The sequence below is a fragment of the Balaenoptera physalus genome (assembly GCF_965194825.1).
Source record: "Balaenoptera physalus genome assembly, chromosome: Y".
Lineage (NCBI taxonomy): Eukaryota > Metazoa > Chordata > Mammalia > Artiodactyla > Balaenopteridae > Balaenoptera > Balaenoptera physalus.
The window spans coordinates 1828170-1855501 of record NC_138904.1 but is presented as its reverse complement, the minus strand read 5'-3'; the positions used below and the strand labels follow the sequence as shown (position 1 = coordinate 1855501).

Sequence of the window (27332 nt, the reverse complement as noted above, 5' to 3'; positions counted from 1 at the left end):
CTATGCCCCCAGGCAACATTCAGCAATGCCTATGGTTGTCACAGTGTGGGATTGGGTGAGTCCTACCAGTAATATCTGGTGGGTGGAGACTAGGAATGCTACTCAACCCCTCACAGTGCACAGGACACCCCCTCTATACACAGTGAAGAATTACCTGGCCCCAAACATCGGTAGGGCTGTCCTAGAGAATTCCATCTCATCACTGAGCAGAGAAGAGTGGGTTGAATTTCAGGCGACCTGGGAGTTTTGACTTGGATCCCAGAAATGTGTCTCCTTTTGGTTGAAGATGCACAAAAATAACTGCAAACATTTTGACAAAATGTTCCTGAGCAGACCTGACCCAGAGCGGTAGGTATTCCTAAGTAAAAGGCAAGTACGCTCTATTCTTTTGATCTGATAAATTCATAAAGAAGTTTTGCAGCTGTGTAGCTCCAAGACAGATACTTGGCAAGCATGAATCTCACATCAAAATGCGTCAAAGTTCAGGCCACAGAGAGTGGAAATGCAAAATGGCTTTACGGATGGGTGTCTTTACACAATTCAGCACCTAGAAGTGGGCAGAAAGTTCCTCTTATTTGAAAAAGTCTTTGAGAAGAATCATTCTTACATAAGATGTCGACTGAAACATATCTTCTGAGAACATATAGAAAAATGTTTACATTAGCGACTAGAAAAGAAAAAAGATTGGCATGCAGCCAAAAAGGAGTTTACACACAGAGTCATGTTATCAGGTAATTACACATCATTTGCATCTAGAGGTAGTTACAGCTTAGTCAGAGCTATTTTCTGTCTTCTTTTTATTTTGGAGGCGGATGCCAGAGGGGGCAGAAGCACGACATTTCAGGACTGTTCCAGAGGGATTTTCAAGGCAACTGCTTTCCTGCTTTGAGACACAGCCAGCAAATGCCCCGTCTGAGCAGGCAGGTTTCAACCTACTTGTGAATGAAAGACTCCCTGTTTCCAGCAAGAGTTGTCAGAGATCCCTCTGCAAGCGTTACAGTTTGTAAATGAGAACAGAAGGTCTTCTGTAGAAACCCGAAAGGCACGGACAGCAGATGCCAGGGACTTCCTGGCCCCTTTTCTGGACAACCTAACTTGGTTTCGGTACGATCCTTGTTGCTTTGAAGAGTGAATCAGCCGGCACATGCGTGGACCGGAGAGAAGTCCTTGACTCAGAGCTGAGATCGTGTCTCCTGGCAAGAGGACCCAGAAGACTGGTCCCCCGGAGAAGCCGCCGTTCGCTGACCTGCAGCTGGCCTGGCCCAGAGACAGCCCTTCAGGTAACCGGCTTTTCTTGAGATGCCAGCGCGGCCGCTCCAGCCCGGCCAGCGACCCTTGGCAGCCCCCTAAGCACACGCGGCTGCAGGGCACACTGCAGCATCTGGCCGTATTTTAGAAGCAACTTTCTTAAAAATGGAAAGCAAAGATATCCATGTCAGATTTTTGCCTTGGGTGATCTCTACAAGGAATGCAGAATTAAGTTCAGAAAGAGAGTGCATGTAACTACACGAGATGCTAGGAGATTCTGGAGCGTGTGTACTGGACGTTGAAGCGACGCTAAGGTTAAAAACTGAGCCGGGTTTGGGAACAGGGCCCAAGTGTAGTGGAGAAATGAGACATGCTGCCTGGGGTCTGGAGGACAGCGGGGAACCAGGGGTCGTAATTCTTTCTCCCCTGGAAGAGCATCAAAGGCTACAGTATGCGTAATACTTCACTGAAGGGCTTTCTTTCTCTTTTTCTGTATCATTTTTTTTAAAATGGTCAAAGTGTTTGACTTTTTTTTTTTGGTAAGTATTCTTTTTTTTTTTTTTCAAATCTTTATCGGAGTATAATTGCTTTACATTGTTGTGTTAGTTGCAGAAGAAGCCAATAATACAAAGTGAATCAGCTATACGTATGCATATATCCCCATATCTCCTCCCTCTTGCATCTCCCTCCCACCTTCCCTACCCCACCCCTCTAGGTCGTCACAAAGCATGCAGTTGATCTCCTTGTGCTTACTGAGATATAATTAGCAGATAACATTGTGAGAGTTTGCGGCGTACAAAGGGTCAGTTTGATACATTTCTATGTTGCAATATGATTGCGACAATAGCGTTAGCTAACACTGCTATCACCTCCCATAGTTGCCATTGCTTTTTTGTGTTGAGAACAATTGAGATCTAGTCTCTTAGCAACTTTGACTCTTAACATTACAGCAGTGTTGAGTGTAATCGCTGTGGGGCGGGTTAGCTCTCCAGAATGTATTCACCTACATGTTGCAAGTTTCCATCCTTAAACATCCTCCCATTTCTCCCACCCTCCCACCCCCTGCGGACCACCACCCTACCCTCTGCTCTTTCTTTGTCTCTTTCTTATGGAAAGTTTTCTCTGGTAGCAAGGAGCCAACATGAAGAAAAGCTTGCAGTGTTCTAAGGGATAAGATGCTGTGTTCATTGGAACAGTAGACTGTGTTCCTTCTGTGTAGCTAAATATAGAAAGCCTATCACTTAAGAGGTAAACCAAAGGTTTGATAAAAGTAAACCTCGTATGACATTTCCACCATGCTCAAGCGGCGTATATACGCTCAACTCTAACCCACCAGTAGAACAAATATAACCAGTCACATTCTCCAGAAAAAGTCAGAAGAAGCCAATAATACGTTTTCTCTGGGGGAAAAAAAAAAGATTAAAATAGATGTAAAGAAAACAATCATATCTACTTTATACTATATTATATATTTTCATATTTTTATATATGATTATTGTGTATTATATATTTTATGTATACATGTATCTATACATACATATACATAAATGTATATTATTTCATATATAGATACATATAAATAAAAATGTTCATCTAGACCTCCTGAGAGGTAAAGATTTGTAGCCAAAAATTGCAAAATGGAACGAACGAAAGGGTAGGGCGAATGCCGATGGTATGAAAAGAAAGCATTTCCAGGTTTCCTCCTCTGCTCAACTTGAGATATGCCATCCGAAGTGTCCACGTGTTAAAAGAGGTCTAGTAGGCAAAGTCCCCAGTGCTCTCTCCTTCCATCAGAGAGTGGAGTAGTTTCATCCACGACATACATATTGGATGAGTCCAACTCCATGACGTTCTGGAAAAGGTAAAATTATGGAGGCGGTAAAAGGATCAGTGGTTGCCAGGGGTTCAGATGGGAAGAGGGGTGAATAGGCAAAGCACAGAAGACTTTTAGGGCAGTGAAACTACTCTATATGATACTCTAATGGGCGGGGGGTGGGGGGTACATGGCATTGTACCTTGTCCACGCATGGGATGTACAACACCAAGAACGAACCCTAAAGCTAACTCTGGGCTTTGGATGATACAGAAAGCAAACAGACACAATCACCGTGCAACAGGTCACCCACCTGTACACCAGCTACCAGAAGCAAAAAAGAGGCACCGTGTCAGGTAGCTCACACCTCACTAAAATCCTTCCTCGAAATGTATAAGGCAAATAAACAGCCTGTGCCTTGGTTCTAGACCTTGCACAGCCATGGTAGGTCTCACCAGGCGTGATGGGAACCCTCAGGCTTTATCCCAACTGAAAACTTCCCCGCTACAGAGGCAGTGACCACAGAGAGCCATCCAAAGAGACCTGTCTGTGGGGTTTCTTGCTGCCCAAGCCCTGTCCCAGTTGCATGCAATGGTCATCTGGCTGACCACAGGTGCACTGCCCTGTCCTTGCGCTGAGGAGGACGCAGCTTGGGGAGGTGTGAGAAAGCACCTGAGTTGCAAGGGAGCTTGGAAGGAACCACTGCTGTCTTGTGGGCAAGGACTAATATCCAGAGAACATGAAGAACTGGGAAACATCAGGCTAGCTCAGAAGGAGAAGGGTGGAAGCACACTGGGGCATTTCTCCTTGGAGAAGGCCCTCCATGCAGTGGTCCACGCCACTGCACACACAGCCAGCCAGCAGCTAGTCTGCACCTTCCCAGGGGACAGCTTAGATGGGGAGGGTGAAACTCCGAAAGGCTGGATGTCCCCAGCTCGGAAGCTCACCCACCACGCAAGCCAACTTCTCTTCAAACAACTCATGAGCAGAGCTTCTGGGTCACTGCAAAAGCCATGCCAGGTCAAGGGCCACTGACCCCCAGGAGCCCCAAGCTGGCTTCCCTCACGTCTTCACGGTTCCTCATGGCCACAAACAGGCTGCCAGGGACCAGCATTTTTACGACACATAATGTTGCCCAGTCACCCATCGACATTCTACCTTTATTGGGTTTCCAGGGAAACAGAGCTAGAAAGTTAGCGCAAGGTCTGATTCTCATGCATCAAGGGACAGGATTGCCAGTTATCTGCAGAAAGCAGCTGTTGTCACCAGATGGCTTTGTAGACAAGCAAATATACGTGTTCTTCCCCTTTCCTATTATTGTTTTGTACAGACAGCAGCATACCACACACTCTCTCTTGACTCTTTTTCATTTTTAATTTTTTCATTTAAAATATATTGGATAAACAGAGAATGTGGTCCATCCACACAGTGGAATATTATTTAGCCATGTCAGGGAATCCTGACACCGGCTACAACATGGGTGATCCTTGAGGACATTCACTAAGTGAAATAAGCCAGACACAAAAGGACAAATACTCTGTGATTCCACTTACATGAGCTCTCTAGATTCATCAGATTCATAGAGACAGAAAGTAGGATGATGGTCTCCAGGGGCTGGGGAGTGGGATGGGGAGAGAGTGTTTAATGTGGACAGAGTTTCCGTTTGGGAAGATGAACAAGTTCTAAAGATAGATGGTGGGGATGGCTGTATAATGATGTGAATGTGCTTCATGCCAATGACCTGTACACTTAAAAATGCTTAAGATGGGAAATTTTGTTAGGTGTGTTTACCACAATCAAAAAAATTTTTAAATATGAATTGGAAGTCATTTCATACCAATATTTTATCACTTAATTTTGCATTTTCCTTTATACTCCTGCCTCCTATATCAGGCATCAGGAATCTCTGGTCTGTTTGGCAAACTCTGCCTGTTTTTGGAAATCAAGTTTAATTGGAGGACGACAAGGGCCAGTCATCTGTATTGTCCGTGGCCATTTCCATGCTATGACGGCAGAGTGAAGTAGTAGCGACAAGACCATCTGGGCAGAAAAGCCCAAAATATTTACCATCAGCTCTTGATAAACACATGTTCTACATTCTTTTTTTTTTTTGGCCGCGCCTTGAGGCTTGCAGGATCTTAGTTCCCCGACCAGGGATTGAACCCCGGCCCCGGCAGTGAAAGTGTGGAGTCCAAACCACTGGACCACCAGGGAATTCCCTACCTTCTTTTTTTTTTTTTTTAAAGTCACATCAGGACTCAAACACAAAGGCAGACACCCCAAACCAGCTGGTTTTTCCTCGTCAGGCTGGAGCAGAATTCCAACCAGGACAGAGCCACTCCAGCTCTGCCCACAGCCTACCTCCTGTATTCTGCTGCCAGATACGTCGTTTGCACACTGGCTCCATTTCACCCAAGGGCCTCTCTCGAGGGCGTTCATGGCTTCCTCAAGCTGAAACACGTTCCACTGGAGTAGACCATCCACTTTGTCCAGAGCTTGTGCAAGGAAGAGCCGTGAGCCACGACCTTGGTGAGGCCCCAGAATTCCAGAACCTTCAGCGGAAACGTGGCTTTGCTTACTTGCTCCATGTATGGGATTCAAGATCCATCTGGACCAAACATGGTTTCTGGCAGCCACGCCTGGATCTGGAACACCTCGGGAACTTTCACCTACAGGGAGATACCTTTCTGTTCTGACCGAATGCCTCCAAACCAATCACACTCTGACCTAACCTAGAGCTAACAAAGTCCGTGTTCTACATTCTAAAGACAGCGTTCAGCATTTGTAAAGCTTTTTTAGTAGGGAAAAACATTCATTCCTTTATGAGTTTTTAGTAGTTAAGATGTTATTGATAGCCTCAGAGAGAATCAAAGTTTCCCTTCTCGTTACAGACTATTTTACTTACTGCATTAGTTCATTTTCTGCTGCCTGTGTTAATATAAACCTCTTTATTTCTTACAGGAAATACAAGGAAAGAGAGGACATGTTACACCTGGAACACTCTTGGTAAGATAGGATTATGGGCAAGCGTTCATCTTCTATGTCTGCCCCTGTGTTACTTCATGTCACTTTCTCAGAATGCATTGATAGCAAACGGATCTTTCTCGATTAGTAATTGATCACTGCCCTCCTGAGGGTTCACGATTAATATACATGTGCCGTGCACCCTTTCCTGGGAGGTACTCCCCGGCAGCTACGGAAGGAATTCCATCTCGCTCTTCCCAATCCAGCCGTGCATCAAGCCTTGCCATGGGGCAGGTGTCTGGTTTTCCGGGAAGCCCAGGACACAAATTCCACCAGATTCAGATTTCCATCTTTATTTCATGCTGCTGCTGGGGATTGGAACCCCATTGTCCTGCTATTTATCTGCGTGCCCAGGGTGGCATCCAAAGAATGAGTTGTTTTTAACTTTAAAAAAAAAAAAGAAAGAGAAAAAAATCAAATGCCTAAGAGGTGTATTCAAACTCTTCTGAAATGGGATGATAATATCAAAGTCCCCTAAAATAGCGACCCCAACTTCCCACTTACAGAAGTAGTGTAAATAAGATGGAAGCCTTGTTGGGCAGCTTGTTTTTCAGGGGCTGGCTGGCTCTGACAGTCGGTGTGCTTCTGGATTTGAAGCTCTCAGCTTGCAGCAGTCTATCTGGTTCCCGTCCAAATATCCTTCTTCTGATGGCAGACGATCTCGGCATCGGAGATGTCGGCTGCTATGGCAACAACACCATAAGGCAAGGACCAGAGAATTGCTCATCTGACACCACGGTGCAGAGGCCACTGATATCGCATCTGACCCTTGGTGTGTGCAATTCCAACTATAACAGAATTGTACACACATCCTTTCTTTGAACGCCCTTGATCCTGCCTTCTTCCCACACCTGCACTAACCCCAGCTCAAATGCATCCTGTGTATGAATAATCGTTTCACTGTTAAGTATGATCTCCATCAGCACAGCCTCTGGTGGACAATGGTTTTTAAATCCTTGCTCTTGCCTGTAAGCCAAAGACCAATATCAGGTTTACCTCACTCTCCAACCTCCATCCATCAAACCAAATCCACCCACTCACACATGATTTCAATGCTCCCGGATCAAAATCTCTGCTTCAGATAAGTCCCTGCCCTCCTCACCCCGAGATATGACATGCACATCTCCCATTGCTAGTTCACCTATCGTAAGATAAACCCACCCCATCAGCGTGGTCCCTTTCTCCTTGTCCTTGAGTACCAGCACAGGCCCTACCCTGAAGCTGCATCTGAATCCCACCCTCACGTACCACCGACAGTGTGTTGTCGTGGAGTCAAATCTTCCAGTTAGGATTAGCGTGTCCACACAGCTGTGCTTAAAATGCGTAACCAACAAGGACCTACCGTAGAGCACAGGGGGCTCCGCTCAATACTCTGTAACGACGTAAATGGGAAAAGAATGTGAAACAGCATAGATGCATGTCTGTGGATAGCTGAGTCACTGTGCTGTAGCCCTGAAACTAACGCAACATGGCTCATTCACTCCACGCTAACATAAAATAAAAAGTGAAAAAAAAAAAAGACTGTGAGTCCTAAGTGAGAAGTCACTCTGGAGTCTCAATTCTGGATCTTCTATCGTATCTGCCTCAGCACCAGTAGTATAATTGTGGAAACCTGGTAAATAATAATGCAGTGGATATTTCTTTGATGTTTCAGAAGACATTTGAAGTTTTTCCACTGCCTTTTTAAAAATTATTAATTGTTATTGGACTATAGTTGCTTTACAATGTTGTGTTAGTTTCTGCAGTATAACAAAGTGAATCAGTTATAGGTATACCTACAGCCACTCTTTTTCAGGTTTCCTTCCCATTTAGGTCACCACAGAGCATTGAGTAGAGTTCCCTGTGCGATACAGTAGTTCTCATTAGTTACCTATTTTATATATAATAGTGTGTCTATGTCCATCCCATTATCCCAATTCATCCCACCCCCCTTCCCCCCGCCCAGTATCCATACGTTCGTTCTCAACATCTGTGTCTCTATTTCTGCTTTGCAAAGAAGTTCATCTGTACCATTTTTCTAGATTACACATAGAAAAGATATTATACGGTATTTGTTTTTCTCTGTCTGACTTACTTCACTCTGTATTACAGTCTCTAGGTCCATCCACGGCTCTGCAAAGCCGTTGTCTTTTGGTCATTCCTAAGAACGCGTGCATGTGTTCATTGGTGACCGGCAGGTTTTCTGTTAAGTAGGATGTCACTATGCTTATGGAGAAAGCCTGTGTGTTTGTTTGCTGAGGAATAAAGCAGTTAATGTTTCCGTCTGTAGGACGCCGAACATTGACGGCCTTGCCGCGGATGGCTTGATGCTCACGCAGCACATTGCTGCTGCTTCCGTGTGCACACCAAGCAGAGCTGCTTTCCTAACAGGCAGATACCCTCTCCGATCAGGTTTGTCCTTCCTCCTGTCTAACCACACAGTGGACAGGCACATGTTCTTTTTCACTAATCATGTGTGGATTCTCCAGCACAGTGGGAAGAGAGTGCTCTAAGTCCCCCATATTTTTGACCATCAGATTGGAGTCAGTAAGAGCTATAGATAATGAGGTGACACCGGTAGAACCTGGTGCATTTGATTGTCTCCTGTGATATGGATGACTGTATAAGGCAGATGTTGGCGAACTTTTTCTCTAAAGGGCAAGATATTAAATACTTTCATCTTTGTGGGCCATATAGCCTGTGATACAACTACACAACTCTACTGTTGTAGCTTGAAAGCATCTACAGACCTTACATACATAAATGAGCATGGCTGTGTTCTGATAAAACTTTATTTATGAGCACTGAAATTTAAATCTCATATAGTTTCATATGCTATGAAACATACTACTTCTTATTTTTTCCCCAACCATTAAATAAAACGTACAAAACCATTCTCCACCTACAGGGGTTAGGCAAACAGGTGGTAGGCAGCATTTGCCCCAGGGGGGCATAGCTTTTCAGCCCCTAGTATAACATACATAATAATCTACCCCGAGGGGTATTAAGGGACCTAACAGGCAATATCATGACTCTGGTTGTGCAAAAGTTTAAGTAACCAAATATGTTTAATCTGAAGAAGAAGGGATAGGGGTCTTCGAAGATTGTTTTCAAATCTCTGCTCGCCCCGTGGAAAAGGAATTTCTTTTGCTCTCTGTGGCCCCAAGAAAAAGATCTGAGACCTCGGAATGATTTTAAAGAGGGAAATACATCGACAGAATATTTCTCCCATTCCACCACAGGGGCTCCAAAATCATCCTCTTTTGTATTAAAAGTCATGCAGACCTTTTGTTATAAAGTTCTGGGGTTTTTGGTTGGTTGGTTTTTGGTTTGGGTTTTGGTTTTAGTTTTGTTTTTTGGGGGGTTTTTGGTTTGTTTTCTTTTGTTTCTTTGTTTTTGTTTTTTTGGCTTTTTTGTTTTCTTTTGTTTGTTTTTGGGGGGTTTGGGGTTTTTTGGTTTTTTGGTTTTGGGGTTTTTTAATTTGTTTTTCAGAGGGGTTTTGAGGGTTTTTTTGGTTTTTTGTTTGTCTGTTTTGGCTTTGTTCTGTTTTTTTCTCCCAGGCTTCTATCTCCCTGGGGATTTGGGTAGAAAGCAGACTAAAAGTTTGAAAGTCTGTATGATGTCCTTCTGCCCTTTGACCCTGAGGCTGACTCCTGGGAGTAGGGACAGACTTCAGACCCTGTATCAGTCAGAGTTCTCCAGAGAAATAGAACCAACAGGACCTGTCTATCTATCTATCTATCTACCTATCTATGTATCTATCTATCATCTATCTATCATCTATCTGTCGATCATCTATCTATCATCTATCTATCTATCCATCTATCATCTATCCATCCATCTATCATCTATCATCTGTCTATCTATGTATCCATCTATCATCTATCTATCATCTATCTACCTATCTATCTATCCATCTATCATCTATCTATCATTGATCTATCAATCTATCAGCTATTTATTTAGGATCTACCATCTCTGTCTCTTACTCTGTAAAGAGATTTATTTTAAGGAACTGGCTAGTGTGACTGTGTGGTTGGCAAGTCCAGAATCCTCAGGGCAGGACATTAGGCTGGAGACGCAGGTGGCGTCTGGTATTGCAGTCTTGAAGCAGAATCCCTTCTGTGTCTGGAAACCTCAGCTTTTGTCCTGGAGACCTCCAACGGATTGGGTGAGGCCACCCACCTGCACGGGGGTCACTTCCTTTAGTTGAAGCCGACTGATTGCAGATGTTAACCAAATCTACAAAAAACTTTCACAGCAACACCTAGACCCATGGCTTAGTGTTTGCATGACTGGGGACCGTACCTTGGTCAAGTTGACCCATCAAAGTGACCCACAGAGACCCTCCTATATATAGTTCTCTGGAACCTACTCAGGGAAGAATAAATCCTGGACAACATAAGCTGAAACACCCCAACTTTCTTTGTCCTGACCAAGAACTATTTGGTTTTCACTAGCCTTCATTGAACCGACGCATTCTTGAGGTTTTGGAAAATCTCAGAATTCTCCACATTCCCAAAGCATGATCACTGAGAACTTCATTCGCTCTTTGAACCAAGTGGATCCTCTCTGATCAGACTGAGCTGCAGTCATCAAAAAGGTCTAGGAGGCAAACAGCATCTTCTGAATCTTTGGTTCTCAACTGTACACTGCAGAGCTTTATAAAAATATTGAACCTACATTTTTAAATGATTGGGTAGAGGTCCTGAATCTATCAGGGTCAGGATGAATTATATCCGTGGTTCCCTGCCTTTTCAGCACATTAGAATCATTTGTGGGGGGACCTTTTAACCATTCCAAATTCCACCCCAGACCAACTAATATCACAATCTCTGCGGTGATATGATAACCAGGTGTCAGGATATTTTAGAAACCCCTCCCATGATTCCAATGTGCAGACCAGTTTGAGAAGCACCGGATTCCATCAAGAGTTTAGTGAAATCATAAAATCATTTTTAATTCTGTTTTCCTTTTCATTTAATTCTCTTTCGGTTTATAACCTTCACATAGCAGGACCGTAAGTCTTCTCACTAACATTTTCAATTAATGAATCATTTCCTTTGCTGACAAAAATAAAACCCATGAGGCCAACCCAAGTTGGAAGAAAATTTTCAACTGAATTTTGAATAATGGAGATTTCCACCAAATGTTCTAAGTTAAAGTGATAATAATGAGGATACAAATCGATGTCTGATTGTAACATTTCTTTAAAAACGATTGATCAAAGGTATGGTGTCCAGTAATGGTTATCGTGTTCTTCAGTGGACGGGCGTATCTGGAGGACTTCCGCCAAATGAAACAACTTTTGCAAAAATATTGAAAGATAAAGGCTATGCCACTGGACTTATAGGTATGGACATTTTCTAAGTATTAAGCACATTACTTTTTTTTAACATCTTTATTAGAGTATAATTGCTTTACAATGGTGTGTTAGTTTCTGCTGTATAACAAAGTGAATCAGCTATGCATATACATGTATCCCCATATGTCCTCCCTCTTGTGTCTCCCTCTCACCCTCCCTATCCCACCCCTCTAGGTGGTCACAAAGCACTGAGCTGATCTCCCTGGAGCACATTACTTTTATAGGGAGTTTATAGTCAAGTAAGAAGTTTGGAAATGAAATAGTTGGGACACAGTGGGATTTCTCACTGGACAGAAAGCCCACGCATGCTGGAATCATGTTACTACCCACATTGCTTCGTGCAAAGCAGATGCTCAAGAAATATCAGCTTAATGACATATTTGGCATTTCATACAATTTTCTGAGGCACCATGATTTAAAAAATTAGAAGTTTTGGGGTGGAGGGATAGATTGGGAGGTTGGGATTGACATATACACACTGCTGTATTTAAAATAGACAACCAACAAGGACCTACTGTAGAGCACAGGGAACTCTGCTCAGTGTTATGTAACAACCTAAATGGGAGAAGAATTTGAAAAAGAAGAGATACATGTATATGTATAACGGAGTCACTTTGCTGTACACCTGAAACTAATACCACATAGTTAATCCACTGTACTCCAATATAAAGTAAAAATTAAAAACAAAAATAAAAATACAACTGCAAATCATCTACAAGACAGCTTTGGTGGCATCACAGGTGTGACAGTAACAAGTTTTCCACAGAATGCAAAATCCAGTTCCAAGCTCCCCACTGCAACCCACATGGAATTCTAAACTAGGTGACAAACAATAAGAATCAGGCAACTCACAGATATTTTAAACGATAATCAGGTGTAGAAAGATTTCAACTATATGCCAGTTCTGACTTTTTACTCAATACAATGAAGAGTTTTATGAGCAATCCTTTCCTGAGGTATCTGATCATACGAAGTCATGATAAAAGCAAAAATAAATCCATTAATGATCTTTCAAAACATTAGCATTTTTTTCTAATTTTACCAAATTACCAAAAATTTTCATAATGCTGTTTTTCCCCATTTCCTGCCTAGAAATGTGACTACACAGCTTAGAACCTTCCTCTCTGCTTCCATAAGGAGCAGGCTTATCTTTCTATACATCAACAAACCACTTCCGTCATGTGTAGTATGAATTAAAATTAGGGACGGCAGTTACTTGAAAGGGGCCCAAGGAGTCATGATCATTATCGTGTTACAGTAATAAATTTTGCTAACAGTCTCCTTTGTTGATCAGAAAGAGCAAAGCTAACTCTTTAGCTCTTTGAATATAGAATCCAATAGATTCGTGGATATTGCTCGGGAAATCACATGAGGTTTTCTGGGTGATGGACCCCATTGGGCTGCTGAGAAGGTACACAGAGCGTATCAACACTGCGGCAGTGACAGCACGGAAGCTAATCACCTTCCACTGATTGAACACGACAGGTGGGGTCTGCAAAACCTGTCACCCACCACCACCCCGACTATGATTATAACGAATTAGCAAAGGGACGGAGAATTCTGAAGTCAGGAAATCTTTCGCTCACGCTGGTCACATCAGATGGAGTTTTCTAGAGCAGTGTGACCACTGTGTGCCTTGATTATTGCTCTCCTGTAGACAGTCTCAAAGTCAGGTGGAGTCGACTGAATAAGGGTCACCAAAGATAGCAGGTCCTAAATGCTGGAACCTGCAAATATAACCTTACATAGGAAAAAAGGGTCTTTGCAGATGTGATTAAGTGAAGGATCTTGAGATGAGGAGATGATCCTGGATTATCCAGGTTTCCTTATATACAAGGACAAGGGTCCTTTCAAGGGGGAGACAGACACATATCTGACTACAAAGAGGAGATAGTGAGACCATTGAGGCAGAGACGGGAGGGATGCGGCCACAAGGTCCTCATCCCCTTGAAGTGACCTGGCCGGGCTGTGGTACAAACAACAGCAAACACTACCCCCACGTCCTCTACATCCCCGCCTCATCCCACCACCCAGCAGAGAGCCTAGAACTTGGCAAGCACACCATACCTACTCCCCCAGGGATGATCGGACCGTTGTCACGTGTGCATACTTCTTGCCTTTCAGGAAAATGGCATCTGGGTCTCAACTGTGAATCCTCCGATGATTACTGCCACCACCCGCTCAGCCATGGCTTTGACCATTTCTACGGAATGCCGTTTTCCATGATGGGAGACTGTGAGCCCTGGGAAATGTCTGAAAAGCGCGCAGGCTTGGAGCGTAAACTCAACGTCTGCTCGCATGTCATGGCGTTGGCCGCCTTTACGCTCGCCGTTGGGAAACTCACCCGCCTGGTAGCGGGCTCCTGGACGCTGGTCATCTGCTCAGCCATCGTGGCCCTCCTGTTCTTCACGACCTCCTATTTCGTGGGTGCCCTGATCATTCACGCGGACTGCTTTCTGATGCGAAACCACTGCATCACCGAGCAACCCATGTGCCTTCAAAGGACGACAGCTCTTATGCTCAAGGAGGTCTCATCCTTTGTCCAAAGGTGAGTGTCAAAGGTGGCTTCAGGAGGAAAATGAATTCGGAATCTGCTTCTTCTCTAATGGGTACTGGCGTGGTGAAATGGTCCCAGCTCAGAAAGACATTTTTTGGTAAAATGGGGCATAAATGATGTTCCCTGGAACTCAACTGGATCCATTGAAACAACTGACCAGTCAGCTGAAATTTGTTGCTGTTCCCTCTTATTTTAGAGGCAGACCAGGGAATTCCCTGGGGGTCCAGTGGTTAGGACTCTGAGCTCCCACTGCAGGGGGCACGGGTTCAATCCCTGGTCCGCAAGCCACGTGGCATGGCTAAAAAAAAAAAAAAAAAAAGAGCCAGTCCAATTCTTTGAGTACCCCTGGTTACCACAGGGGTGGTATCTAATGAACATATGAAACTGAATCATCTGTAGGTTTTGCAATAAATTCTAAGTATTTTTAAAGCTCTGTCATCAGGACCAAGTGGTCCTGTGGCTAACTTCAGCCTGGATGTAAATGTGAGTGACAGTGACAAAGAGACTTACCAGGCCAGACCAGGAGGGACTCAATGAAAAGCTACACCAAACAGAGGCCACTTCGTGCTCCCCAAAGGAGTTCCAGTAAAGCGGGTGACTCCATGGAACCCCAGCTTACTTGGGTGGTGATCATGTTCTGGAACATTCTTAGAGAGTTCTTGATGGAATTGCCAAATATGGGTCAGGTCTGAAGGGAATACTTTGCTTTCAAATTAAAACAAGCTAACCTGATGTGTCCTAATTAAGTTTAAGAGCTTCACCTTTGCTTCTGTCCTTTAAGGGTATAGATTAGACCATAAAGATCAGGTGAAGACAGGGGAAGATAAGGAATTGTCTAGATTGGGGAGAATCAACTTGAGATTAATAACCCCATATACATCATTTTGAAAGTGTGTTTTTTCATGACTATTCCACATCCTAAACTTCATTGCATAAGAGCAGTTGTAAAGAAAACTGAATGTGCAAATCACTTATTCTTTCAGCTAAGTTTGAAATAGAAAAATATACTGAAATAACAATAAAATAAAAGTCAGACCAGATGGCATCCCGGTATTCTATTTTACTTTCAGTCATCCGAAGTCCATAGAGTTGGAAAACGATAATCAGGAAGAAAAAGACGTATAAAATCGGTGTGGAGGGAATTCCCTGGGGGTCCAGTGGTTAGGACTCTGAGCTCCCACTGCAGGGGGCACGGGTTCGATCCCTGGTCGGGAAGCTGAGATCCCACATGCCGCGGCATGGCCAAAAAATAAAACATTAGTGTGGACTTTTCAATAGACTTTAGAAGGAAGAAAGTCATCACACTGAAGATTCTCAGACACAGGAACGTGGTGCCGTGGAACAGATCTACGCATTTGCTTCTGGTGGGTAGAGCAGCAAAGTCACGTATCTGAGTAAGGACGTGACAATGGAGATTTGTATTTAGCAGCTGTAGGAGCTCAATCTCAGGTTGACCGAAAAATAACTCCCATCACATTGTATGTACTTTCAGAAACAAGCAAGGACCTTTCCTCCTCTTCGTGTCCTTTCTACACGTGCACACCCCCCTTATCACTACCGAGAACTTCCGAGGGAGAAGTCCCCATGGGCTGTACGGGGACAACATAGAAGAGATGGATTGGATGGTGGGTAGGTACCTGTTCCAGGTGAGGAAGTGACGGTTCCTCGTCCAGAAACTGCAGGAGGGAAGGATGTAAAGCATGAGAAGACCAGACTGCTTACGGTTACCGATAGGAGAGGCATCCTTTGAACGTCGAGGGTCCTCCTCACTCTTGTGTTTTATTTCTCTTTCTTGGATGGGTTGATTTTCTCTTCTCCCCCCAGGAGAATGTACAACGCCTGTGGGTTGGGACTGCCTTGCCTTCTTCTCCCACTGCATCCCCTGGGTTTAGAACAGTGCCAGGTGCGAAAAAGTGCACATTTCCTGACTGAGTCAGCGCTTGAATGCCTGTGTGGGCGTGGATGCAGCCACTTGGCTGATTCTCCGACAAGGGCTCGGTACCCCTGGGTTTCCATGGTGATGCGCTGCAGAGTAATCACCCTCAGAGATTTTAGAGAAAATGTACCTTAAAGAATCTTTTCACAACATCATCTTGGATGATGTATGATTCATCATACTGTAAAAAGAATCTTTTCACAACATCATCTTGGAGTAAAAAGTATGATTTCGGTCAACTGTTGGGGAAAATGAGAAAAATTGGAAGACAGTTGTGCAATTACTCATGTCAAATCTCTTCCCCGGAGGGCCCGGCCCCATTCCCTTCGAGACAAATTCACTCATCTTTGGGTAGAAAAGATTAAGAATGACTGGAAAATATAGGCTGTTTTAGGTGATGTCAAACATTGAGTGTTTAAAATGGAATTTCCAACACCACAATTTGGGAAAAAATATTTTAAACGAATAAATGTACAGATGTATGTAATCGAATAAGTATTGAATGATAAAGACTGAAAATTTACAGTACAGGGTTAAGACCCCGTAAGTTCATCACGATAAGGAACTCTTCACGAGATACATTTAGAGAATCTTTTCTTTTTTTAAAAATTTTTATTGGAATGTAGTTGATTCACAATGTTGTGTTAGCTTCTGCTATACAGCACAGTGAATCAGTTATACATCTACATATATCCCCTCTTTTTTAGATTCTTTTCCCATGTAGGCCATTACAGAGTATTGAGTAGAGTTCCCTGTGCTACACAGTAGGTCCTTATTAGTTATCTATTTTATATATAGTAGTGTGTATATGTCAATCCCAATCTCCCAGTTTATCCCTCCCCCTGCCTTCCCTCCCCCCGCCTTGGTAACCATAAGTCTGTTTTCTACATCTGTGACTCTATTTCTGGTTTGTAAATAGGTTCATTTGTATCATTTTCTTTTTAGATTCCACATATATAATATTTGTCTTTCTTCTTACTCACTTCACTTACTATGATAATCTCTAGGTCCATCCATGTTGCTGCAAATGGCATTATTTCATTCTTTTTTATGGCTGAGTAATATTCCATTGTATATATGTACCACATCTTCTTTATCCATTCCTCTCTCGATGGACACTTAGGTTGCTTCCATGTCCTGGCTATTGTGAATAGTGCTGCTGTGAACATTGGGGTGCATGTATCTTTTTTGAATTATAGTTCCGTCTGGGTATATGCCCAGGAGTGGGATTGCTGGGTCATATGGTAACTCTATTTTTAGTTTTTTGAGGAACCTCCATACTGTTCTCCATAGTGGCTGAACCAGTTTACACTCCCACCAACAGTGCAGGAGGGTTCCCTTTTCTCCACACCCTCTCCAGCATTTATTGTTTGTAGATTTTTTTGATGATGGCCATTCTGACTGGTGTGAGATGATACTCATTTTAGTTTTGATTTGCATTTCTCTAGTAATTAGCGATGTTGAGCATCTTTTCATGTGCCTATTGTCCACGAAGAATCTTTTCAGTGTCTCCCCTTTCTCTCTGTCCCAATTTAAAACTCAGTCAAGCAACTGAATGATACATTTTTTTTAACAAAAATCATTTAGAATGTAGGTTGGTGGAGCTCAGATTATTAGGGCAGGGAAACTCTTCTGTCTGACACTATAATGCTGGACACAAGACATTGCACATTTATCAAAACCCACAGAATGCACAACACAAAGAGTGAACCCTAATGTAAACTATAGACTTTAGTTAATAACAGTGTATCAATATTGACTTATCAATTATAACATTGTTCAGCTAATCTATAAACCTAAAACTGTTGTAAAAGCCAAAATCTATTAATGAAGGGGGAGGAAAATCAATAGGGATACAAATTTTAAAATCCTTGTCCAAAAGAAAGCAACTAAAGAGGAAGAAATGGTCAAAGTACAGACGGAACAAAGAGAAAAAAAATTAAAAGCAAAACACAAACAAACAAAAAGAAGCAATATGGTTGATTTAAAACTAATCGTATAGAGACTTCCCTGGTGGTCCCCTGGTTAGGACTCCATGCTTCCACTTCAGGAGGCCCAGGTTCAATCCCTGGTCGGGGAACTAAGATCCCACAAGCCGCAGCATGGCCAAAAAAAAAAAAAAATGCAGACCTGGTCAGACTGTATAAAAAAGCAACACCCAAACACCAAAGAAATACACTCATTTTAAAAAATCTGTAACTTTTAACCAACCACCTTCACCCATTTTTTCCCACCCCTCACCCTCACCTGCAGTAGCCACCAATCTGTTTTCTCTTTCTGTAGGTGTGGCTTTTTGGATCCCACATATAAGTGAGATCACACAGCATTTGTCTTTCTCTGTCTGACATATTGCACTGAGCACAATGCCCTCAGGGTCCACGCATGTTGCTGCAAATGGCAGGATTTCCTTCTTTCTCAAGGCTGGATAATAGTCCGTTGAATGTCTACACCACATTTTCTTTATTCATTCATCCATCGATAGACACTTGGGTTGCTTCCATGTCTTGGCTATTGTGAATACTGCTGCTATGAACATGGGGGTGCAGATATTTTGTATGTGACTCTAAGAAACTTAGAACTGCCACTGAAAACTCTTCTTCATCCATGTACAAATGCCTTTATCAGTGGCCTTCCTAGCCTATCCTGCTCCCTATCCTTTTTTCTCTGTAATCTTCTTTTGCCTCACTTTTAAGGGCTCACGACGTTGTCCTATGCAGCATGTACACTTGTAGCTTTCCTGAAACTTTTTGGAAACAGGATTGGGCACGCACAAAGACATTTATCAATCTTAGATCAAGGATGCTTAGAATAACACAGTTATATTACTGCTTACTCCCATTATGCTTTAATACTAAAGACTCATTTTAATGAAGCGTTCCAAAATCTGGTTTAAGAGTTTCTTCTATTCTGACTGGCACAAACGCATCTATTCTTTGCAGGGCAGATCCTTGATACTTTGGACACGGAAGGTTTGACCAATAGTACCCTCGTTTATTTTACGTCGGATCACGGGGGTTCCTTAGAGGCTCAGTTTGGAAACAATCAATATGGTGGCTGGAATGGGATATATAAAGGTAAGGGTGAGACGTTCCCAGATCCATGAGGACTGTCTTTATCTCTTCCCAGTAATTCCCAACCCTTGCTCTGGAATGGGAGTTTACAAAGCAAAGTCACAAAAACCAAAGGAACCCAAATGATTGTTGTGGTCAACAGAATAATGTCCCCAAAGATATCCATGTCCTGACCCCCGTGTGGTGGAAAACCAACACCAAGATTAATAAATAAAACAAAATCTATGCTCTGCCAGGGAGGAATGAAATGTCATCATGTAATTAAAGAGGGAGGGAGAGAAAGAGAGATTTAAAACAAATGGAAAGGTTAAACCACCCGGGTAAGCAACCACTTTGGATTTTCAATCACATTCTTTCCTGTTCATGTTTGAACACAGGTGGCAAAGGCATGGGCGGCTGGGAAGGTGGGATCCGGGTCCCGGGGATACTCCGGTGGCCCGGGGTGCTGCCCGCTGGCCGCGTGATCCACGAGCCCACCAGCCTGATGGATGTCTTCCCCACTGTGGTCCAGCTGGGGGGTGGCCAGGTGCCCCATGACAGGTACAGAGCAGCCCAAAGAAGGCAGTTGCGTTTTGTGTAGAGCCAACATGTATGTCAAACATCACTGTCACTTTCGTTTGGCATAAAACATCCGTGAGATCAGTATCTGGAAAAACGCTCATCATTCTCTGCTGGGATCCAATGTCTGCTTCATTTTATGCACAAAATGTCCTTCTCTTCTCCTCAGTCTTAAGTGGAGCCATTTGATTTTAAGGATGCTTGTCACTGAAATGCATCAATGAATTTACTAACGATTCATCACAAGTGATTCCTTTTGATGTAGCGTGGTAGGAACTTTTCATGATCCCAGTTTTTCTTATTTATTTATTTATTTATTATTTTATTTATTTATTTTTGGCTGTGTTGGGTCTTCGTTGCTGCACGCGGGCTTTCTCTAGTTGTGGCGAGCGGGGGCTACTCTCCTTTATGGTGCGTGGGCTTCTCATTGCGGTGGCTTCTCTTGTTGCAGAGCATGGGCCCTGGGCACGCGGGCTCAGCAGTTGTGGCTCGCGGGCTCAGTAGTCGTGGCTTGTGGGCTTAGTTGCTCCGCGGCACGTGGGATCTTCCCGGACCAGGGCTCGAACCCGTGTCCCCTGCATTGGCAGGCAGATTCTTAACCACTGCACCACCAGGGAAGCCCGATTCCAGTTTTTCTTCCTTTAAAAATTATAGAAAATTTGGGAGGAATAGAAAGAAAATAAAATTATTTCATAAACTTGACAACGTATAGATGAATACATAATTAAGTTATATGATACCTATATACTATATATATTTAGATATATTTTATATATATTTTTTATATATTTGTATAAAATATGTCAGTATATATCTATAGATATATATGTACATATCTATATATGTTTAGACACTTTATGCATGGACAAAAATTTTAATGGCTTTACAGTATTCTTTCAACTAACCTCTTACAGGTGGACATTAGCCCTGTTCTTTTTTGAAAAAAAACTGGCTTTGTCATTTTACTGCCTGTCATAATTATCTTCTTAGTAAAAATCCCTGGAAGTTGAATTCCTGGGTCAAAGTGTATGGGCATTTACTAAATCTCTTGATACATTTTGTCAAATTGTTCCCTAGGAATTGCTACTGGCCATATGTGAGAGTATCTATTTTTAAAATAATAGAACTAAAATCAATTTAATTTATACATGTAATTTATTTATTATATATATAAACGACACATACAGTATGTGTGTATGCACATATACATATATATGTGTGTTTTCATTTCCATTGCTTTATCAGCAGAGATGTTGAATATTACAGACCTATAGTTTACATTCTCCTGTTTTCTCTTTTCTTACATTGAATATCATGTCTCTGGTTGATTTTCTTTTCTCCTAATTGGCTGCTGATTTTTAATATTAATTTATAATATCTCATTTGTTTTAAAAATAAAAATTTGTCCATCATGTATATCACAAATGTGTTTTGCTAGAAGATAAAATTCAGCTATATATTGTTGCTTGGTTTTATTTATATATACATTTATATATATTTATACACACACATATGTAAACATATGTGTGTATGTGTATATGAATACACGTTTGGAAATGATATATATTGTGTATATACATAGTGTCTATATATATGTGCTATATATATGGTGTGTCTATGCGGTATGCATATATTTTATGTATATATGGTGGGTATATATATCACATATCTATGGTATATGTATATGGTATGTGTATATGTATATATATTGTATATACAGTATATATAATATATAGTGTATATATTGAATATATAATACATATATTGTGTATATATTATATATTGCATATATATTGTATATATGTATATTTGTGTATAATGATATATATTGTGTATATAATGTATATATATTTTTATATAATAATGTATATATGTACACTATATATGCATATATATTTCTTTTATTATATATATTTATGAAATGATTCCAGGTCTTGTTGAAGAATACCGCATATTCTATAACGACTTAAAGCTCAAATCAATATAAAACCAAGCAGGTGTTTCCATTTTGTTCACCTATTTGTGCCTTCAGAATAAGGCTGGGTGGACCATTACTTCAGCCGAGCAAGCTGGACCCTCCAAGATCTTTTAGCCAAAGGCGCTGTGTGCAGGCGGATGGTATGCTGACTGCCCCAGGGCTGCCCTGGGCTTGTTAAGGCTCACGCCCCCCTTCCAGCAGCCCCGCCCTGAGTCCCTGTGTTCCTGCCTGTAGGGTGATTGACGGCCGGGACCTGCTGCCCTTGCTGCTGGGGACAGCCCAGCACTCGGGCCACGAGTTCCTGATGCACTACTGCGAGAGCTTCCTGCACGCAGCCCGGTGGCACCAACGGGACGGTGAGTAGCCTGCATGAAGGACTCACGTCTTGGCCTCCGTTCTCATTTTCTGCTTCTTTATGGCTTGCATTTCCACACGAGCTCCTTTATTTCCTTCTTGGCGGTATTTTTCTTCTGACGCCGGCAACGTCCTTTAGCAGTCGATCATCCTGTGGTGATCGGAAGGGAATTCTATGGTTTAGCCTATGGCTATGGCTTTCCTGTCCCCCAGCCCCATGAGGTGAGGTGCAACTTTTATCATCACACACACACACTTGTACACACACAGGTGTTCCAACCTGATTCTAACCTTTCTAGTCTGTCCTCTTGATGTGCATTTGCTTTCCATGTGTCCTAACTTCATGACACCATCTCATATCTGTTATATTAATGATAACTTTGTAAAACAAGCAGTGACATGTTTAGTGAATAATTTTTGCATCTCAAACTTTTCTGGGCTGTTTTGGCCCAACGGTCCTTTCAAAAGAATTGTAAAATCATTTGCAAGTATTTTGTTTTAATCCCACAGGAATATCAGTGGCCATTGTCTTCAACGTATAAATGATTTTGGGGGGAAAGTAGTATCTTTACAATATCAAGTTTTCCCAAACTGAGGCATGTTATGTCTCTGCACTTCTTATTTAACAACTATTCGTTTTACCAAGTACTTTATTCCCTTACCAAGTCATTTCATTGTATTTTAATTGCTTCCATATTTATAGCTAGATTCTCCATCATGGTCTGACTGGAGTTGCTTGAGGTTTTCTGTTTCTATGAATCTGATTCTATGAATTTTTTTAAATCCAGCTCTTGGATTTACTAAACAACTGTATTTTTAAATTTTCTAACTGCTTGAGTTCTGCCTCCACCTTGGTCTGTGATAACAGACTTTCAGCTCTTTGAGTTTCTTCTCTTTTCTTCATTTCTGTTTCCCTTTCTATTATTCTGCCTTGCCCTGACATTTTCTCTCTTTTTTGTGGATTTGCCTTAAGGACTTGGTTTTCTTCCAGGGTTTGGGAAGGCTGATAGACCTCTTGCAATTCAACTCACACTTTTTTCTTTATGCCTCTAAACCATTCTCTGGACATGTCCAGTTGTCTGAAACAAGAATAAAAGGATACCTTTTGGAATCTCCCTTATTTGAGGAAGTTACCAATAGATTTTTAAAAAATCTACCTCCTTTTCCTGTCCATCCTTTTCAGTAGTATCATCATCTGGGATGATTTTTATTGCTACATTTTTGGGTTTTTAAGAATTACATATCATAGATTTCCTCTTTTAAGATTTTTTTAAAAAACTTTCATTCAGGGAGTTCCCTGGAAGTCCAGGGGTTAAGACTCCGTGCTTCCACTGCAGAGGGGGACGGGTTCAATCCCTGATTGGGGAACTCAGATCCTGCATACCATGGGGCGTGGCAAAAAAAAACACAAACTTTCATTCAATTACCTAGCACAATCTACAACTATTTATGCTTACAGATAATTTTTATTGCTACATTTTTGCTTTTTTAAACTTACATACTATAGATTTCCCCTTTTACAATTTTTTAAAAAACTTTCATTCAATTGCACAGTTCAGTCTACCAGCATTTATGCTTAGGGATGATTTCTATTGCTACGCTTTTGATTTTTTTAAGTCGCATACTATAGATTTCCCTTTTTAAGGGTTTTTGTAAACTTTCCTTCAGTTCCACAGCCCAACCTTCAAGCGCTGCGGTGAGTGGCACCGATACCTGGGATCAACGTCCGTCCTCTTTTCCTTTACCCAGTGGCTGCCCCATTACTGAACCTCTCTTCTCTCAGTTATTGGGCAAATATCTCAATTTTTTTTCAAGGTAGATAGAGAATGTGTTCCTACTTTCTTTTTTTTTTTTTAACTTTTTGTTTTTCGGCCATGCCACGTGCCATGTGGGATCTTAGTTCCCCAACCAGGGATCGAACCCGTGCCCCCTGAATTGGGAGCGTGGAGCCCTAACCACTGGACCGCCAGGGAAGCCCCCTGTTCCTACTTGCCATGTCTCTTCGAAGGCCCCCTCATCGGCCTCGCCAGGTCCACTCTTCATCCCACTCCCATTGTCCACTTGGCCCTCCATGAAAACCTTTCCAGGACCACCCACCATACCGATTCCTCCCTGTGACGTGAGCCAGCCCCTCCCCTTCTCTGGAACAAGAGCTCTGACCCTAGGAGCCCCCAGTCACCAAGCTCCAGCAGAACCATGCCCTGTGATTCTAGAACCTGCAGTTACTGCCTCAGGGCCCTTGCACGACCCGTCCCTGCCATCGAGAACATCCTCAGAAGGCTGACCATCCTCCGTTCTTGACCTTCACGTCCCGCCTCCACTATTACCCCACCCTGCACCTTGCACACACACAAACCTCCGCGTCCAGCTTCCATCACCTGGACCGCTTGTATTTTCTTCCAGGCATTCGGCACTCTTGGCAGTTTTCTCATTTCTGGTGTTTATTTACCACTCTCTGGCCTGAGCCCCTCCCTAGGACTCTGTGTGTCTTCTCTCTGCACTCATTTGCTGAACAATGAAAACAATCACGGACATTGAATGAGTGTCCGCCCGATGCCAATGAACTCATTTTACCCTGAAAACCCCAGCAGATGACAATTCCTGTCCCCAGTTCACAGGTGACAGAACTGACACTTGTTAAGACAACAGGTCGTAGGGCTTCCCTGGGGGTCCTCTGGTTAAGGCTCCACGCTCCCAATGCAGGGGGCCCGGAGTTCCATCCCTGGTCAGGGAACTAGATCCCACATGCCACAGCTAAGACCCAGCGCAGCCAAATAAATAAATGAATTAATTTAAAAAAAAAAAGACAACAGGTCACCATAAATGCTTAGAAGGGAACAGAAGCCAGAGATTTTAATCGTGGTCCCATAAAAACACCAACCCACAGTGGTGCCAGCCTGGGAACCAGGGCTCGGGCAGGGAAATCTGGTGGCTGTTGGGACGAAGGGAACGGGATGCCCGTCTGAGCACAGGTCTTGGTTGCCCACACTTGCTGGCTCCACGGGGATCCCTGGCCTCATCCTCCTCTCCTGCCCAGGTCCCAGGAGCAGCCCCAGCACCGCCCCGCCCCCCTCCCTGGTCCCTGGTCCTGCTCCAGTATCCAAGGGAACCCTCCCGCCTGGTCCTGGAAGAGGCACGACCACCAGAGTCCCTCTCACTGCCCTCTGGTTGCACGTGTGGCTTCCCCAGACTTGCTGCCCTGCGAGGATGCCGGGGGTGCCAGAGGGAGAGCGGGGGGCCTCCTTCCCCAAGCAGCAGGAAGCCGCAGGGCTCAGGCTGTGCGGTTCTGGGTCTGACCCGCGGCCGGGGGGCAATGCTGGTGTGAGGACAGCCTCAGCCTCTCCTTCCATTTGGTCAAAATCGCTTCCTGAGGCTGAGCTAGGTCTGGTGCCAGCTGACCTCTAGTTAATAAGTCTTCTCAGACGCTGGAGGATGTCTGTTACAGATGCGTGCTGCTCTCTCCCCCCCTTCTTTTCTTCCTTCTTTCCTTCTTTCCCTCCTTCCTTCCCTTCCTTCCCACCTTCCTTTCCTTCCTTCCCTCCTTCCTTCCTTCCTCCCCTCCTTCCTTCCTTCCTCCCCTCCTTCCTTCCCTCCTTCCTTCCCTCCTTCCCTCCTTTTCTTGGTGGAACCTTCACAGCTAGAGAGAAGCTCGGGAAAAACATCACTGAGAACAGCTACTGCCCTCTTAAACCTCAGAGAATTCACTTAGGAAACCACTGACCAGACAAGTAATTCATTCTTTTTCGTAAACAGCTCTGTGGCGCTGTCATTCACCATCTTAGCTCGGGCTGCCAGAACAAAATACCACAGACCAGGGAGCTTAAAATAACGCACACTGATTTCTCACAGTTCTAGAGGCTGGAAGTATGAGATCAAGGTGCCAGCACGGTCTGGTTCTAGGGAGGACTCTCTTCTGGGTCAGATTCGGCCACCCTCTCCCTGTGTCCTCATGTTGGGGAGAGAGAGCTCTGGCCTCTTCCTCTGCTTATAAGGACACGAATCCCATCCTGGGGGCCCCACCTTCACAACCTCGTCTAACCCTAATCACCTCCCAAGGCTCTATCTCTTAATCCCATCACGTTGGCGCTCAAGGCCTCCACAATGAATTTGGGGTTGAAGGGGGGGAGGACACACAGACATTCAGTCCATCACATTCACATAACCATAAAATTCACCCTTTTCGAATGTAAAAATTGAGTGACATTTAGCACATTCACAGTGGGTGCAGACCTCACCGTCATCTAGCTCTATAACATTTTCATCACCTCCAAAATGAAACTCCAAACCCATTAAATAATCACTCCCCATCCCCCTCCCCTAGCCCCTGGTAACCATGAACCCACTTTCTGTGTCTGTGGATTTGCCTGTCCTGGACGTTTCCCATAAACGGAATCACACACTGTGTGTCCTTCTGTGTCTGGCTTCTCTCACTGAGCATCGTGTGTTGAAGGTCCATCCACGTGGTAGCCTGTGTCAGAGCTTCACTCCTTTTCATGGCTGCATAATATTCCACTGTGTGGACAGACCCCATGCTGTGTGTCCATCCATCACTTGAGGGACACTTGGGCTGCTTCCAGCCCCTGGCACTTGTGAATCACCCAGCTCTCCAGCAATGTGTCCTGTTTCTCCATGCCAACCCTCCCCAATTCTTGTCCTTCCTCCAGGAGGGGCAGTGTGGAAAGTCCACTACGTGACCCCGATGTTCCACCCAGACGGAGCCAGTGCCTGCTACGGGAGAGGGGTCTGCCCATGCTCTGGGGACAAAGTAGCCCATCATGACCCACCGTTGCTGTTTGACCTCTCGAGAGACCCTTCCGAGGCTCACGCCCTCACGCCAGAGACGGAGTCCTCATTCCATCAGGTGGTGGAGAGGATCACAAAGGCCGTGGAGGACCATCGCCGGACGCTCAGCCCGGTTCCCCTGCAGCTGGACATGCCAAACAACATCTGGAAGCCGTGGCTCCAGCCCTGCTGTGGTCGGTTCCCCCTCTGCTGGTGCGATCGGGAAACTGACCCATAATAGCCGCCCACCCAGGAAAACTAGGTCCCTGCTCCCTGGAGATCGTCGTTGGGGTCAAAATAAAATGGCCTGACTTCAAGCTGTCTGCTTGTGTGGGGCTGAATCGTTTCACCAGCTCTAAGGAGAAAGTGTTACCGAACTCAGGTTCAGCTTCTCGCCGCTCAGGAATACAATACTAAGTTGGTACAAATGAACTTATGTACAAAACAGAAATAGATGAACTTATGTACAAAACAGAAATAGAGTCACAGACACAGAAAACAATCTTATGGTTACCAGGGGGGAAAGGGGGTGGAGGGATAAATTGGGAGATTGGGATCTACATATACACACCACTATATATAAAATAGATAACTAATAAAGACCTGCTGTAGAGCACAGGGAACTCTACTCAATACTCTGTAATAACCTATATGGGAAAAGAATCTT

At 43.6% G+C, this 27332-nt stretch overlaps 1 protein-coding gene and 2 long non-coding RNA genes across 3 annotated transcripts in view; 1 reads left to right on the top strand and 2 right to left on the bottom strand.

Annotated features, from left to right (window-relative positions):
• Nucleotides 1–27332, bottom strand: part of LOC309653451 — a 61091-nt gene that overhangs the window by 26374 nt on the left and 7385 nt on the right. The gene's annotated exons all lie outside the window — the stretch shown is intronic.
• Nucleotides 591–26986, top strand: LOC309653449 (arylsulfatase L-like). Its single transcript, XM_082448174.1, has 11 exons — nucleotides 591–1280; nucleotides 6023–6067; nucleotides 6628–6789; nucleotides 8355–8476; nucleotides 11295–11417; nucleotides 13554–13977; nucleotides 15479–15615; nucleotides 18862–18996; nucleotides 19371–19533; nucleotides 21764–21885; nucleotides 26548–26986. Exons 2-11 carry the CDS (start codon nucleotides 6045–6047, stop codon nucleotides 26901–26903), a joined length of 1767 nt encoding a protein of 588 aa, XP_082304300.1. The 5' UTR covers nucleotides 591–1280; nucleotides 6023–6044; the 3' UTR covers nucleotides 26904–26986.
• Nucleotides 15027–18854, bottom strand: LOC309653459. Its single transcript, XR_014259193.1, has 2 exons — nucleotides 15624–18854; nucleotides 15027–15376 (listed from the first exon to the last, which is right to left on the bottom strand). It is a non-coding gene; the product is annotated as an uncharacterized lncRNA (long non-coding RNA).